The sequence below is a fragment of the Falco punctatus genome, assembly GCF_963210335.1.
Source record: "Falco punctatus genome assembly, chromosome: 1".
Classification (NCBI taxonomy): domain Eukaryota; kingdom Metazoa; phylum Chordata; class Aves; order Falconiformes; family Falconidae; genus Falco; species Falco punctatus.
Window position 1 is genome coordinate 64,134,768 of NC_137580.1, and position 15,383 is coordinate 64,150,150.

General features: G+C 42.0%; 1 protein-coding gene across 9 annotated transcripts in view; it reads left to right on the forward strand.

Annotated features, from left to right (window-relative positions):
* ADGRL3 (adhesion G protein-coupled receptor L3) overlaps positions 1-15,383 on the forward strand; it is a 359,731-nt gene that overhangs the window by 50,193 nt on the left and 294,155 nt on the right. For 7 of the 9 annotated variants that reach the window (XM_080378662.1, XM_080378666.1, XM_080378664.1 and 4 more), the window contains one exon: positions 8,931-9,144. In XM_080378662.1, the coding sequence (XP_080234788.1) occupies positions 8,931-9,144 (214 nt within the window). Of the gene's footprint in view, positions 1-8,180; positions 8,202-8,930; positions 9,145-15,383 lie in introns of all 9 variants that reach the window. The other 2 variants (XM_080378661.1, XM_080378663.1) reach the window with 1 other exon arrangement.

Here is a 15,383-nt window from a genome sequence, read left to right on the forward strand (position 1 = left end):
GTTTTTTTTTACCAGTGATCATAAAATTAATCTTACTAATGGCTAAAATAAAAAGCTACAGTAGAGTAGTTTAAAAATGGGGTGAGTTTTGTTGTTACTCAGATTCTGTTGGCCTCACCACAATTTGTGCTGCATTATATTTGAGATTTCAAGGTTGTTTGTCAGAGTTCACTGGTTTTTTGGGTCTTTTTTTCGGGTTTTAGTTGGTTTTTGTTCTTTTGTTTGGGAAACAGTTAAGTATCTATTGTAACAGCAATAACTTTGAGTGCGGTAGGTAATAAATGGTGTGGGTTTCCATACTGAAGGCCCCAGTCTGATTTGCAGTGTGAATTTGTGAAAAGGACTGGTCCACCTGGCACAGCACCTAAAGCTTCCTTTATCGAGAACATGAGCATCTCAGTGTTATGGACCAGTATCTGAAACCCTGATATTTTAAGTAACGTCACTGTTAGGCTGGAGGGCAAGTTTAGCATAACGGTTGGTTATACATCTTATGCACTGCAGTACAGGGCTTTAACCACGGACTCTTTCTGTATCTGTGCACCATTTTTCTGCACTGGAAAGTTAATTCACATGAAGGAAGCCTGTGAATTTAAAGAGCAGTCATATCCAAGTATCTTCTTGTGCATGCCTTTCATTACAAATGAGGTGATACACTGCAAAGGAAAAGATACTTGGGAATAGCTTTTTCCCATGATGGAGCCTAAATATTAATGTACTTGCATTCAACCTTTCTGTTGGAGACAGCGTTTCATTTGTCTGTTGTTCTCAACTGATTGCTTCTGCTTTAATTAAAATCCTTTAAGTGACATTCAGGTCAGGCTGGGATTGTACTTCTGACCTCTGATTTGAAGGTAGGTTGGCCCTGTGTTTTTGGAAAGCACTTAAATGCAGCTTCCTTTCCTGCCACCTAAAAATCTTTTCCTTCCTTTCTATGACCTTAGCAAAGCTGTTCTGAGCTGATTCAACTATACCAGTACAGCAGAATCTCTCTTTCTCTCTCCTCTGGCTCCCCCCCCCCACCCCCCCCACCCCCAGTTTAGTTTCTTGGTGGACTGCTAAGTTGACATTCTTCATGAAGGGATGCAGTGAGCATCAGAACTGAGTGCAGGTCTCCAGCAGCTGAACCATGGCTGGAGATAGGAGGGCTTGGCTGGGTGAGAAGCAGGACCTATTTTCTCTTCAACAACAGTGGACCTGGTATGTCAGCTTACCCTGAACCACTGCCTCTTTAGCAGCATGGAGGGTGGCCCTTGGTGATGCCTTGCCTTGCGGTATGCTGTAATGGTGTAAATATTAGCAGCAGAGGCATTTACCGCTGTAAGTGGGATATTTGTGAAGATAAGAGCTGGTCAAAAGAAACATTAGTTGCAATTCTCATCACTCACTGATGAGGCAACGGCCCATGAGTCCCAAAAGTTGGGAGTGGAGAACCAGAAAGAAACTGCAGTACTGCCGTTGCACTGCTTTCTCCTGCAGGTCTGGTTCGGTTCAATGCCACGTCTCCCTGAGGCAGTCTGCCACCTTGCCTCTCTCTCTTTACATGTCCTCAGTCACTTCCTACTGTCAGACTCCTCCATTCATAGTTACCATCTAGTTTCTGTGGTCTTGCTCTTTTATCACTTCATGTCCTTTCCTCATAAGGCCTCACAAAGACCCATTTCCCTTGTGAATGCCCATCCTTAGGTGCAAATGCATCGAATTCACTGTTCTTCCCTCTTTTCGGTGATCTTCCACCAGTCCTCTTTGCCCATTATTTGTGGATTTATTTTCTCTTTCCACCTATAGGAAGAGCTAATGTAATACTTAGAGAGTTTAAGAGAATCTAATATTTTTAATAATGAGAATAGCTTCTCCATACTTTGATCTGGGTTTTGGAAGAGTGAGGGGAGAGAAGAAGGGCATTTACTCGCTGGGCATAGGAAGAAGATGAGGAATATCAGTGGTACGAAGTATGAGCAGCGGAAGTGCCCAAGGATGTAGCTTCTGGTGCTTAGTTCTCTGGCTGCTGTTCCTGGGCTTCTTGGACATCCAGTGGGTGCTAGAAAGGGAGAGTTGTTTCTGCATCACCCTCTAGGGTGTCTAGAAATGTGGAAGGAAGAGATCTTCCATGGAAATAAAAGGTGTTTTCCAGAAGGCTGGTACCTAGGGGCTGAGGCTTGCTTCAAAGACATGCTGTTTGGGACTTGGCTAGGCTTTTCATTGTGCTCCTGTTTGCATCCTTGGCTGTATTGCCTTGGAAAATGTTTTCTGTGTGTAGGTTTGGCAACCCCTATAGAAAACTCTCTCTGTGTTTACTACAGCCTTCTCCTGTGTCTCCTCTTCATTGTGGAGGAGGGTGTCAGATGTAAACATGGTGCCAAACATCTATTGTATTTTCAGTCACATAACCTGAGAGCAAATCCCTAGCAAGTGTCACTTGAGTGTTATAATGAAGGTATATTGAGCAGTTTATGGAACCATAAGATAGTTGACCTCAGCCTCCACCTAAAATGCACATGGAAGTGTGTGAGAGTGTTTTTAGCTTTTCTTTTGTTGCCATGGCGGGGGTGTTGCACAGCATGTGTTTCTCTTCTGTCTTTTTGGTATACTCCATCCCACCATGTAAAAGGATGCTCTTGCAGTTTGTGAAGTCTGTTCACAGGTGGGTGTTTATTGGGTAAGGGGAATCACTGCTGGTGGAGGTCCCTGAAGGGAAGTCACAGGGTTGGGGTTTTTTTAATATCTTCTATAAAATAGGAATCCAAGATAGCCTGGGGGGATGTGGGTATTTGATTCTCATGGGGAAACCCAGGCTGAGGCCACATTCCTCTCTCGTAGGATTATATCTAGTTCTCTTTTTCCTTTCTCTAGCAGATTTTGGAGTCCCTAATGGAGGAGATCAAATAATATCCCCATTTTTATCACTGAGAAAGCAATCATCTGAGTCACAGAGGGAGAGGCAGGAGTGGAGAGTAGCACTGTCGAGCTCCACCTTTGCATTGCTGATGGCTCCAGCTGTTTGGCCACACTGGCTGCCTTCAGTCTTCATTTCGTCCCCAGGGGAGCTGGATGTGACTGTTCCAAATATTTGCTGCAGTGTCTTGGCACTAGCCACTGTCTGTAGGATGCACCTTTAACCCTTCTGCAGGCTGAGAGTAGAAGAAAGCTGTTCCCTAGAAAAGACACAGTGTTGTATCCTGTTTAATTTGTTGTCAGCGTATGTAGAGAAAATTGGGTGGGAGAGAACAGTATTTCCATACTCGTATACCAATCCCAAGTTTGCAGAGAACTTTGGACCAATGAGGATTTTAAGCTGTTCGGTACTGGATTGATATTTGTGAGCAGTGAAAATACTGTGGAGTGGGAGTATTGTGCATGGGACAAATGTCTGTTCTCACGATCTTTAACCTGAGTTTTTGTTTGCTACTAATAATGATGAGATCAGAGGCCAGGTATAATTTGATTAAGGAAAAGGGAGACAGAGAAGAAGCACTGAGCTGTGCTTGCATGTGTGGTGGGCTGACCTTGGCTGGATGCCAGGTGCCCACCAAGCTGCTCTATCACTCCTCAGCAGAATAGGGGGGAGAAAATAAGATGAAAAAAATTGTGGGTCAAGATAACTGCAGTTCAGTGGAAGCAACAGCAAAAGTTATGTGTATGGAAGGTAAGGAAACCAAAAGATGTTATTCTCTACTTCCCATCAGCAGGTGATGTTCAGCCACCTCCCGGGAAGCAGGGCTTCGGTACACGTAGCGGTTGCTCGGGAAGGCAAACACTGTAAATAACAAATGCTCCCCCTTCCTCCTCCTTTCTCTTAGCTGTTATATCTGAGCAGACATCATATGGTGTGGGATATCCCTTTGGTCACTTTGAGTCAGCTGTCCTGGCTGTATCCCCTCCCAAGATCTCGCCCACCCCCAGCCTGCTGGTGGGGAGGCTGGAGAGCCAGCCCTGATGCTGTGCGAGCGCTGCTCAGCAGCAGCCAAAACACCGGTGTGTTATCACCACCTTTCCAGCTACCAACACAAGCACAGCGCTGGGAGGGCTGCTGTGGGGCTCAGCCAGGCCCAATACAGCATGCTGCAAATGAATGCCTTAATGAGACTTTATATCTTAATAGCAAAAAGCAGGGCCCTGGTTTAGAAAATCACTTAAACGTGTTGCTTCTCTTTAGGCAGTGACAGTCACGTAAGGCCTGTTGACTCAAGAACTGTAAGGGATTTCAGCTCATACCCATACCTGAGTAGGCTTCAGAATAAGAGGGGGTAAAGGATTTTTTCATTATTGCTTTCTGATATTTTCCGCCACCCCCCACCCCCGACTGAAGGTGAACTGTGTGAATATTATGTACTGGGGAATTACAAACACAGAAGCATTCCTCCAAATTAGTGGGAAACCTTTTCTGCCAGCATGTTGTATTTGCCTTTGGGAACAGTAAGTCCGATTTTTACCTGGGCAGACCAAATCCTTTGCAGAGCTTGTGAAAATAATTATCTCTTCATTTCCAGCTTTTGTTTCACTGCCCTTAAATATGCACAGAAATTTCACTCTCAAAATTCTGAGCCAGAACATGATGTTGCTGGGAAAATTGCGTATAAAACCTATTTAATACCATCATCCCACACTTTTCTTTTAAAAGTACATCTACTACCATCATGGCTCTAAATGTAACAGAGCTCAACAAGTCTCTAGCAGCCAAGAAGACATGTAATTTAAAGGCTATTTCAGCATTTGATTAAGCACACAGTGATAACTACAAGCCCATGCCCTGCAGGCATGACAAGAGGCAATTATGTTCTGAGGTCAAAAGCAAGGGGGAGAAAAAGCACAAGATTTTGATGACTTACTTAATTTTCCAGCTCCTGAAATTAGCAGAGACAAAGAAGTTCTAAATCGCTCAGATAAAATCCTGTCATTATCTGTTGCCTTTTTACCCTCTGCTCTTGCTTTGCCCTGCAGAGGCTCAGGAGGACGATTTTCAACCAAATGGCTGCACTTAGAACACTCAAGTTGGCACATGTTTAAATGTTAAAAAGAGTGTTTTTCAAAATCTTTAAGTTCTGTCATCTGTATTTAGATGGCTGTCTGCACATAGGATCGTGGAAAAAGACACCTGTTTTCCAAAGTAGTGAGCAGCCATCAGCTCCTCTTGACTTCAAGCCAACAATTAGGTCACTTATTTAGGAGATTAAATAAGGAGCTCAGTGAGAGACTGCAAAGATAGAGAGCTACTCAAGGGAGTGAGAAGTGTATTAATGAATTAATACAATTGTGCTGTGTATTTCACAGATGGCCTTTGATGTATCTTATTTCATAGCAAAACCAACAAAAAATCTTTGCTTCTCACAGAAGAACTAGTAGAAATGTTTAAGATTATCATATAGGGACACAGCATCGAGAAATGTGCTTACAAGGAGATAAACAGCCAACCTCTAATCTCCCTTTGGAGTATTTATTGCAGATTATCAGGGTAGAAAAAAAGCCATGCAGAGCAACTGATTTGTTGGAGGATGGCAGGATGTAAAGCACGCACCAATGCTTTCTCCTATTATATTCTATTATAGTGTTCGGCTATTCCTACAGTTTCTCCAGAGTGTCACATTTCCTTTATGTCATATATCCAGGAAATAAATGTTAACTCCATGATTCCACAGTGGGGTGCCTGTAAGTAAAAGCTGCCCTTCTAATGGCAAGCGGTCAAGTGATTATGTGAGAAACAAGAAGGTGAATACCAGTAAACAGAAAGCCACATCTAGAAATGTTTGCATCTGTCCAGATGTTCTTCAATGTGAAGTAGAATGTGAGCTGTTACTTTGGGGGCAAGGGGTGGGTGGGTTGGTTTTGGTTTTTAGGGGGACACTAGGCACTGTCATTCATGCAATTTTAGTGGATCAATGCCATAAAGTCTCATGTACAGGGAAGTTACCCAAGGTACAATAAATGTGCTTTCTAATCTGGTAAAGAAATTTGTTTAAAAGCTTTTACTAAACTTCTGTATTTTCGTATTAACTGTGATATCCTCCACCAGAAGCCTGAAGTACTGCATCATCATGGTTGATAGAGTTGCTGTGAGATTAAAAATGCTACCTTTGCCCCCAGATAAGGTTCTATTTTAATAGAACCATATTGCTCTTAGCAGATCCTAATGTCCTATTTCCAACAAAACACGAGAGTTAAGATTAGCTGCATATGTACAGGATTGCTGTTTGAGAAACACACCAGGTCTGTATGAGTGAATTCCCAGACAGTTAATTTCTGTGATTTTAAGCGTGATATTCCTCAACTATCATATGTTGAATGTTTGCTTTCTTTGACAATACAGAATGGTTACTGCAAAAAAATGTATAGGAATTAACAGCAAAAATACACTTTCTGAAGCAATTGGGTTGGAGGTTTGAGTTTTGTGTTCTCTAATGGGAACTGTGAAGTAGTATTAGCAACTGTCTTTGCTGTTTCTGTAGTCTACAGTAGCCTCCCAGAGAAAAGGATCCCATTTGCCCAAGAACCGGACTGAACCATAGCCCCAAACAGCTAATGTTTACTGTAAACCTGATTTTTCTGCTTTCTTGGCAGTTAATAGGAGTCATCTAAGCACATGGCAGGAGGAGGGAGGGCACTTGGCCTCAGCATTCTGCCAAATGCTGCTAGAAACCTTCTGCCTCCCATGTCGCTAATCTGCTCAGGTTTAGTATAGAAGAGGCTTGAAAAGAAAGCTCACCACAGCTCTTGTGAAAAATCAGCAGCCTGGCATCAAAAGTTTTCTAGTCAGCACTGGGCCTGTGAATGCTAAAGGTAATGCAGGCAAATATAAACTCTCCCTCTGTTGCCACAGAGCCTGGCGTTTCACGGAGCAGAGGCTGCTGCAAGCTTCTGCAGACAGATCCTTTTAAGCAGAGTTAATAGCTCTTGATGTCGTGTGTAGGACAGGCTAAAATTGCTGGGCTTTGCTGACTCTACCTTTCTGACAGGCTTACCTCTTTGGTCAAATGTTGTCTCTAACTTTATGTACCGTTCTTCCTCCGCTCACCTTGTTGTTTAGTGATGTAAAGCCACAGGTAAGAATAAGGTATTGTGTCTCAGAGGTTCACAATTGTCCTGGCTTCCTTCCTTCTGTAATAGGAAAACTTGTTTGTAGTAAGAATTTACTGCATTACACAAACATATGGTGTGATACAAGCTCAGGGCAAAACTGTTTCTCCGATATCAGGGAAGGACATCGTACATGATCCAAGCTCTAAAGCTATCTATGCTAATTGTAAAAGCTATTATTCAAGAATAAACGCATGTCTGTCTTGGGAGTTTGGCAATTAGTCCACAACTCTGGCACATCAGTAAGAATCTGATATTAGAGTAATCCCTGCAAATTTACAGAAATGGGAATTCTTACATGTCCAATAATACAAATCTAAATGAGACAACAATAATAAAAGGCTTAACAGAAGTCAGAGTAATGTGTTGGATTCCTGCTTGCTAGAAAAACACAACAGCCTTGGTGGAGTTAAGGGGTATACTGAGAATTATCAGTACACTTTTATTTCCGTAAGCGAAGTTGGTGTGCATGTACTGTGCACAGAGTTTTGGAAGGGATTTTTTGATTTTGAGAGGGTATAATGGCTTTTAAAATGGTGCTTGAGGGTGAGTGAGTTGTTGAAAGATGATTGGTGTCAAATGGGCCCTGAATCTGTTAGAGGGTTAAAACTTCCCTGACTGCTCTGTGACCATCGCACAGATACAGACTTAGTTTATATCTTTTGTTTTGTGGTTGGAAGTAGTACAACATGGAGCCAGAAGGGCATGTCATCCCTGCAGCTGCAAACCTTTTGGTGTGGGTGAGTTTTCATTCTCGTGTAATAAGGAAGGGAAGGGGCTAGCTTTAGTTTTAGCTTGCAGCTGGTGTGTTCGGCTGGAAAATAAGTATTTTATTCCCAGTTTCACCATGAATTTCCTTTGAGATCTTCTGGAAGCCACATAACCCTTCTGCAGCTGAGACGAGAAAGGCAATGCATAGCTACTTCGTATGGATATTTGGGGGATTAATGCATTAATGTTTGCCAAGCTGTTGAAGATCTTTAAATCAAAGACTCTGTAAAAATGGGAAATATTATTGCTTGTTGTCATGTGAGTTTATGTATAATAATTCAGGGCTTTGTTTTCAAAGCATCTCAAAGCGTGTTTCTTTTTTCTTTTGCAAACTGTAGCCTGGATTTCTTTTAAAACAGGTAAGATTTCTGAGAGATCTTTAACTTTGCAAGTACGTGCCAGTATTGAACATTCAGGCAGATCTGATGCAAAGCTAGGACTAAACTTTAATCACCTAGTGTCCAATATATTGGCCTTTCCATGGAAAATATCACTGCAGGGCCCAAACTTTGGGATGGTTGCCAGAACCTGCAGACCATCCCCCGACACACCGCAGGCAACAGCAAAAGCCATTAGGCTCGTTTTCTAAGGACCAGGAGAAGTACCAGGAGCAATGCAGATGCTCTTACATCTGCAGGAGGACCAAAGCAATCTCACTGAGCAGGTGGGATCCTGGTGCTTGGATTGCTCATGGTCAGAAAATTTTCCCTGGTTGATCAGGTACGACAAAGGTCTGTAATTTTATATATCAAAGCCAACTAGCTTTTCACCTGGTAAGTAGAAGTAATAACAATGCCATAGTTGCTATTTACCTCTTTCAATAGGGTATTTCTAAAGCCTTGTATAAAGGAGATCGCTAGCTTATTTTTGAGATGAGAAAATCAAGCCACTGAGTGGAGAAGTCATTTCTCTGGGCAGCCAGCAAACTGGGGATCAGACCTCATTTCTGCAGATCATATCTCAATGGTACTGAAACTATCTCAGTACAGCATATGGATAAAATCTGCTGCTAAAAGTCGTTCCGCTTTTAATCCTAGCCTCGGTATGGAAAGTAAATGTTTGCTGTGTTTCTGTGTTAATCCTTGCAGCTTTCAGCCGTGCCCCAGTCCCCATGGCTGTGGTCCGAAGGGAACTGTCCTGTGAGAGTTACCCCATAGAGCTTCGCTGCCCGGGAACAGATGTCATCATGATTGAAAGTGCCAACTATGGGAGGACTGATGATAAAATCTGTGACTCTGATCCTGCTCAGATGGAGAATATCCGCTGTTATCTGCCAGATGCATATAAGATTATGACTCAAAGGTATAGTATTTAATAATCTTTGTTTGCTGACTGTCATTTTTTTAATCCAGTATGTACACACCAATTTGTGCTTGTGTTTGCATGAGAAAATGCAGGTACTTAGTCTGTATGTATGTGCATAAAATTACAGCTATCATTGCTAAACTGTGGGTTTAGCAGAGCTGGGTTAGCATCACACAATATAAATAACATTTGCTGTAAGTGCTACTAATCAGTTATCTTGATACTCACTGTGTCCCAGTTTTACCTCTGAAATAACTAAATGTCATTGCTTTTAATGAACATGGAAATGAAGTCTTTCTTAAATGCACATTCATTGTTTTTTTGTGCTGTGTTCAAAGAGATGGCCAATAAACCATTAATATTTTGTGTTCAGAATAACATTTTTCACAATACAATGAAAACTCTCCATTTTTCATTGTGTTGCCATGTTTAGTTTTAGGAAAGGTCTGAATTCCCGGTCAAGGACTCGTATTCACACTGGTTTTGCAGAAGACATGCTAAATTTCTGTACAGTAACTATTGTTGTTAAGTGTGGCTGCTGCATCTGGAAATGGCACTGAGATACACACTATTTCGACAGACTCCTATATTTCAGAAGCAGGCTACTGCATCTGGAAATGGTAACTGAGATACACGCTACTTAGACTCCTGTATGGCAGAACCAGGGCCTAACAGCTTATTCCAACCTAGAGGTATCCTGATTGTGGAAGGTTTAACTAGTGCTGAATTGTTCAGGGTATTTTCTGGCACCAGAGGGGCTGTGGGAAAGAGTTGCAAGTCACAGCTCTTGACATGTAGTTGCATGCAGTATTTCTCGTAATAACTGCACGTGAATATTTATTCATTACTTTTGACTGTTAATTAAATATAATAGACATTAATATTTCAGTGTATTAATAATGGTATTGATATAGGCAAAGTGTTGCTAATTGAAGTCATGACAACAGTGTTTGCATGGTGATGTAATGGATAAAGCACTGCAAGGTTTTAACGGAGTATCTTGCTGTTGTTTGCTGCGAGACACTTTGCACTAAAAATGGAGCTGTGTGAGCAACAGAAAGCATGTGTTTCACTTTTGTTTGACCTCTCAACGGCTATTTTTGAGCTCCCTTTAGAATTGCTCTGTGTCAACGATTTAGATCTCAAAACATTGAGAGGTCTTGTGAAAAAAAGTCCTCATCACTGCATATGCCTCCTGTAAGTCCATTCTTAAAGTTAAACCTCCTTGCATAGCTAGTTGAAGTTCTGTTTGTAGGATACTGCCAGTTACGTTTTCAAGACAAGTGGAAACGCTAACAATGTGCATCAGCTGGTCCCTTGGATTCAGTGGTTTTAGTGGAATTACTGTAATTCTCCTGTTCAGGTTGTTAGTGGCTTCAAGCAGAAACCCCTAATCCTCTGCATATTGGCAGAATAAAATGGTGTCATCCCCTTTGTGGACTATCACAGTATAAAAAGTATTGCTATTTTTATATATATATATATATATATATATGTAGCAGCATCCTCCAAGTGCCAGCCTTTAAGCCAAGTGCAGAGGTCTGCAGTCTTCTGGTCAGTCCCTGTGTGTCGCAGGTTTACAATAAATATTAGCTGTTTGGTGAGGGAGGACACATAATCATGTTGTGCGCCCACTGTACTGGGATGAAAACTCGCATTGGTAACTTGGCTGCAGATGTCATCACTGTGGACTCGAACAGCTGGGCTTAGCAGAGAGTTAGCAGGGAAGGATACCTCTGTGGCAAAGCATCTCTGTTTTCCCATTTGGGCAGAAAGTGGTGCTGTAGAGAACGGTCACCGAGGAAAAATTGTTTGTAAGGGAAAAGCAACTCCCTACTGACTGAATATTAGTGTCTGTGGGGCCTTGTTTGATGCTGTTTATCAGTGGGGAGGCTCAGGAAAGGGTGGTGGCTCTTTCAGTTTAAGCCATTTGTGGATCAATTTCCATGAAAAAGTGTGCAATCGTATTATTAATTGGATACTATTGAGTTTCTTGAAAATAGATATAAACTGGTTCTAGTCAAAAGGCAGGTTAAAAGGAGGGAAAATACATTTTTATGTCAGTCTCACGTCTTTTTTAACTCTCGATTAATTTGAAGAGTTGAAACAATTTTAAAACAAAGCCATTAAAATGGAATACGTTCTTACAATGCAAACCAGTCTACCAGCTCACAGCCCTGAGTACTCCTTTATAGCTTATCCTCTGAAAAAAGTATTGTAAAAGGAAAATTGTGACAGCCCTAGTAGCTGTGGCACTAACTATGGCATTTTCTTCTGAAAGACTTTACCTGCAAAATTAATCAATTTAGCAGTATTTGGGTGGTTTTGCAGACTTTAATACAATGAGCTTGTCTTTGCTAACGCTGCGGGGTGGGGAAGCAGTTACTAGGAACTAAAGATCCTAGTGGCAGTGTAACCCACATGGTAATCGAAGCTGTCTGTGTATGGAAAGAAAAATGATATGCGCAGTGCATGCTTATTATGCATTGATTAATTATTGCATTCATAAATACACAGTCCCCTTTTTTAAAATAAGTTGTCTTAACTGCTGGCAGTTTTTAATCAGCAATGCTGTACTTAGACACATTATGGCATGGCTGTGGGGTTGGGGAAGACAGAAAGGTGGGAAGAAAAGTATGTGTGAGACATGTTATTAGTATGTGAGCTGAGGCTGTGAGTGAGCAGATTTATGGTAGATATTAGAAACTGCTCCCCTAGCGCAACCTCCCCCTGCACCTACTGCCACTGAAAAAAAAAAAAAAAAAGCTAGCATGTTTCTTTCTTCTCTATGTTTATTTAAATTAATTTTGCAGACAAGTACGTGAGGTTATTTGGAAGGGGAAAGGCATAAATCTGATGGTGTGTTTGTGTAGCCCCCTGAGCAGAGGGAACACAAGTTCTTACTGCAAGCGTTGCCCTGAAAATCTCTAAAATCTTCGGAGTATTGCTCTAAGTAAAGAATTGTTTAAACAGTTTGTAGGGAGCTATTTTATAGGAAATTAAATCTCTGTGGCCTGTTTTGTTTTTTAACTTGCCAGCTCTTCCTTCAAGCATTTGAGCAGCAGCTGCTCATAAAAGCTCAAAAAGACTGCTTTACAGAGTGAAGTTTTTCTGATATGATTAGAGAAGAATGTATTTCATAGCATGTTTGCTTTGGAGAAACGTCTTTTTGAGGGCTACAACACACAATAACATTCTAGCCATGTCCATTGTAAACTGTGTGCACTGTACCATGGGGGACTTCACTATGTCCTCCGTTGAGCAACTGTGCCACAAAATTAACATATCATCCATTCAAACAGCCGGGGTTCTCTGCGAACAACAGGGAAAAGCAGCCTCCTATTCCCATAAGAGTTGCCTTTGTTTTCATAGTGTTAACACTGCCGTTTACTTTATTAAAAAACACCCTACTGAAGAAAAGAAAAAAGAAGAAAAAAAAAAAAAAAGCTTTCAGCATCCTCTCTTGAATTTCTTGTGGTTGCTTTCCACCAAGGAAATGCCCCACTCAGAAGGACAAAATCTGTGTATTTATTTTTTGCATGTTGGTGGTTTCACAAGTCAGCGGAGCTTGTCGCCCTGTAAAAGTGCCACAGAAATTTAAGGCTGCAACATGGGCAAGGGAATTAAACATTTAGTTGCCTCCTCCTTGATTCAGACAAATACACCAGCACATGTTTCTTTTTAAGGCACGTGCTTAAGCATTTTGTGGAATGAAGAACTGTCCGTGTACTCTCCTGGGTTGAAGCCAATGGAACGAAGAAGATGGGGTGGATCAGGTTTTCATGTATGTTCGCAGAACTGAGCACTCTTGATACCACTTTTGTTTTTAACTTAGTAATTTGAAACAGTTACTGATCTCCTTATCCTTTCCTGTAGGCTTTAACCTTGAATGTTGTTATGGGCTGGAATGTGCAAGTAGCAAAGCTGGCACATGTAGGTACACATACACAGAACAATTGTATTTTTTTGTATTGAAGGCAAGATCAAGGCTTTCCTTTTGCTTTCCATATATCAGGGGTGAAGGGATCTTTGTCTGCCCCAACCATTGTCTGCTACTCTTAAGCTGGAGGAAGGAAAGGAGGGATGGAATAACAAGATAAAACCAGCAGGCACAACAGGAGAGTCAGGGGAGAAATGTTCGCAGGTCTCAACAGCTGTTCCCAAAATCAAAGCAAAATTCCTTCTGCCTTTTCAAAATCTGGAAGTTAGAAAATGTGGAAAGCTCTTGCTGGGGAACTCAGATTTCTCATCAACTCAGCTCAGTTTGCAAAGGGGGCAGCTTTTGCTTTCTGCCACAGTAGAGCATTGTAGAGCTCTGTGCCACTTTTGCCACTTCTGGCTTAGGGATGAGGGCTGAAAGCTGCTCAGCTCTCTCCTCGCCTGAAGGAAGGACTGGACCCATTTTGTGTCTCACAGGCAAGACACCTCTTGCCCAAAGCAACCTGCTGTTCACAGGACAGAGAAACTGCGGGTGCTCTGGTGGAGGATGTGTAGTCTGCACAGTGTGGCAGGATGGGTGCCCTCAGCACCACAGAAGCTGGCCATAGTGCCGTCTGCCCCAGCAAAGCGCCCTTGTGCAGTGCCCACCAGGGCCTGGCAGCTGGGCACTGCAGCTCTGCTGGACAAGCAGATAGGGAATTTCTAGTAGCTCTGGTGGAGGCAGAGCTGGAAGGTACTAGATGGCCTACCAAGCTGCAGTTGCTTAGCTAAGCTAGTTTCCTTTAGGTTCGAGTTTAATCTGCATGGTTTGTCTCTGTGGTTTCAGCGTTGGCATCGTTGAAGAAGCCCGCAGTTTCTTTTCCAGTAGTCAGAGGCATAGCGGCAGGCACTCTGCACGTGGTGGTTGAGAAGAAAGAAACTGTATGAACCACCTTGCATTACACTGCAAAGATTTTTCATTCCCTGAAGGGCTGTGTTTTGTTAATGTTTTTGGTTGATGACCTGAAAAATGCAGGAGTCCGAAACAAGTGCCGTTATTATTTTAATAATATTACATCTCATGGTGTGCTGTTATTGATGCTATCGGCACCTGTGATTTTCAAGACACTTCTCAAATGCCAGTGATCTGCTCTTGCATTGGGAAATAAGAGGCGGGGATGTGCGTATTTTACAGATAGGATAATTCACTGTAATAATTCAAGAAATAGCCACAGTTTTTGATCATACCAATTTTGGGATGTTTTGGTAGAGTTTTTTATAAAGTAGCTTGTCCCAGCATACGTGAGGGGAAATGTGCAGGACAAGGAGAGCTGCAGATCTGGAAGTTCTGTAATGACATGGCTGTCAGTAGGACTGAATGAGCAGACTTCAGCTGAATTGCAGCACAGTTGTGTCAGGCTCTTCAAAATTAATGGCATATTTCTCAGAAAAAAAGCCCCCTGCTTAGACGTTGTCATCACCTCTGACTTGGATACTGAATGTCCCATTTGGTAGGAACCCCTCCTCCTTCCCCTGCATCCTGAGTACATTTTGCAAAGACTGCCAAGATACTACTCATTTTTCTAAATTCATTATCACACAGATGGCATGGGAAGTACATTTTTGAAGGACTGAGTTGTTGCAATGGGAAGCTTTTTTCTCTTCCTGGGAAGTGTGTCTGGTGCTTTGAGATTACCACGTGAAAAGCATCTATATGGAAAAATATTAATGTTTCAGTTAAGCAGTAGTTTCTGTAACCAGTAGAAATTAATAGGGAATACTGAAACTCATATTCTCAGGATTTAGCTTTTAAAGGCTAGAAAACTAGCCTCATGACTTGATTAAACAATCTATTTTCACACCATGTGGAAAGATATTCTAAAATGAAGTAAATTATACTGATCTCATTTGCACTTTGGCCCTGGGACAAGGGCACGTATACTATTGCTAAGAGTGGGGAAGAAATAAAAAAGAAAAAAACCCAGTCCAGTAAGTGCTGGGTGGAGCAGCGTGCACTGAGCTGTTGTATCACTGTAAAAAAAGACAGTATTTCCCAACCTGTACAGTCTTAATTTATCCCACCTTTTCCTTTCCTGAAAATGCTGTCAGACCCAAGCAGAGGAGTAAATTCTGAGACAGCCCCCTGGAATTGCCCTGGTACCATAGTAAATCAGGTCTTGTCAGTTCAAGCATCTCAGCTGATTGCAGCTGCCATGGTAACAGATGAGGAGGCAGTAGTTTCTGAAGGTAATCAGGTTCCAAATCGTGGAAGGCTCTGTAGATCAAAAATAATGCTTTAGGCTTCTTTGGTTACCAAC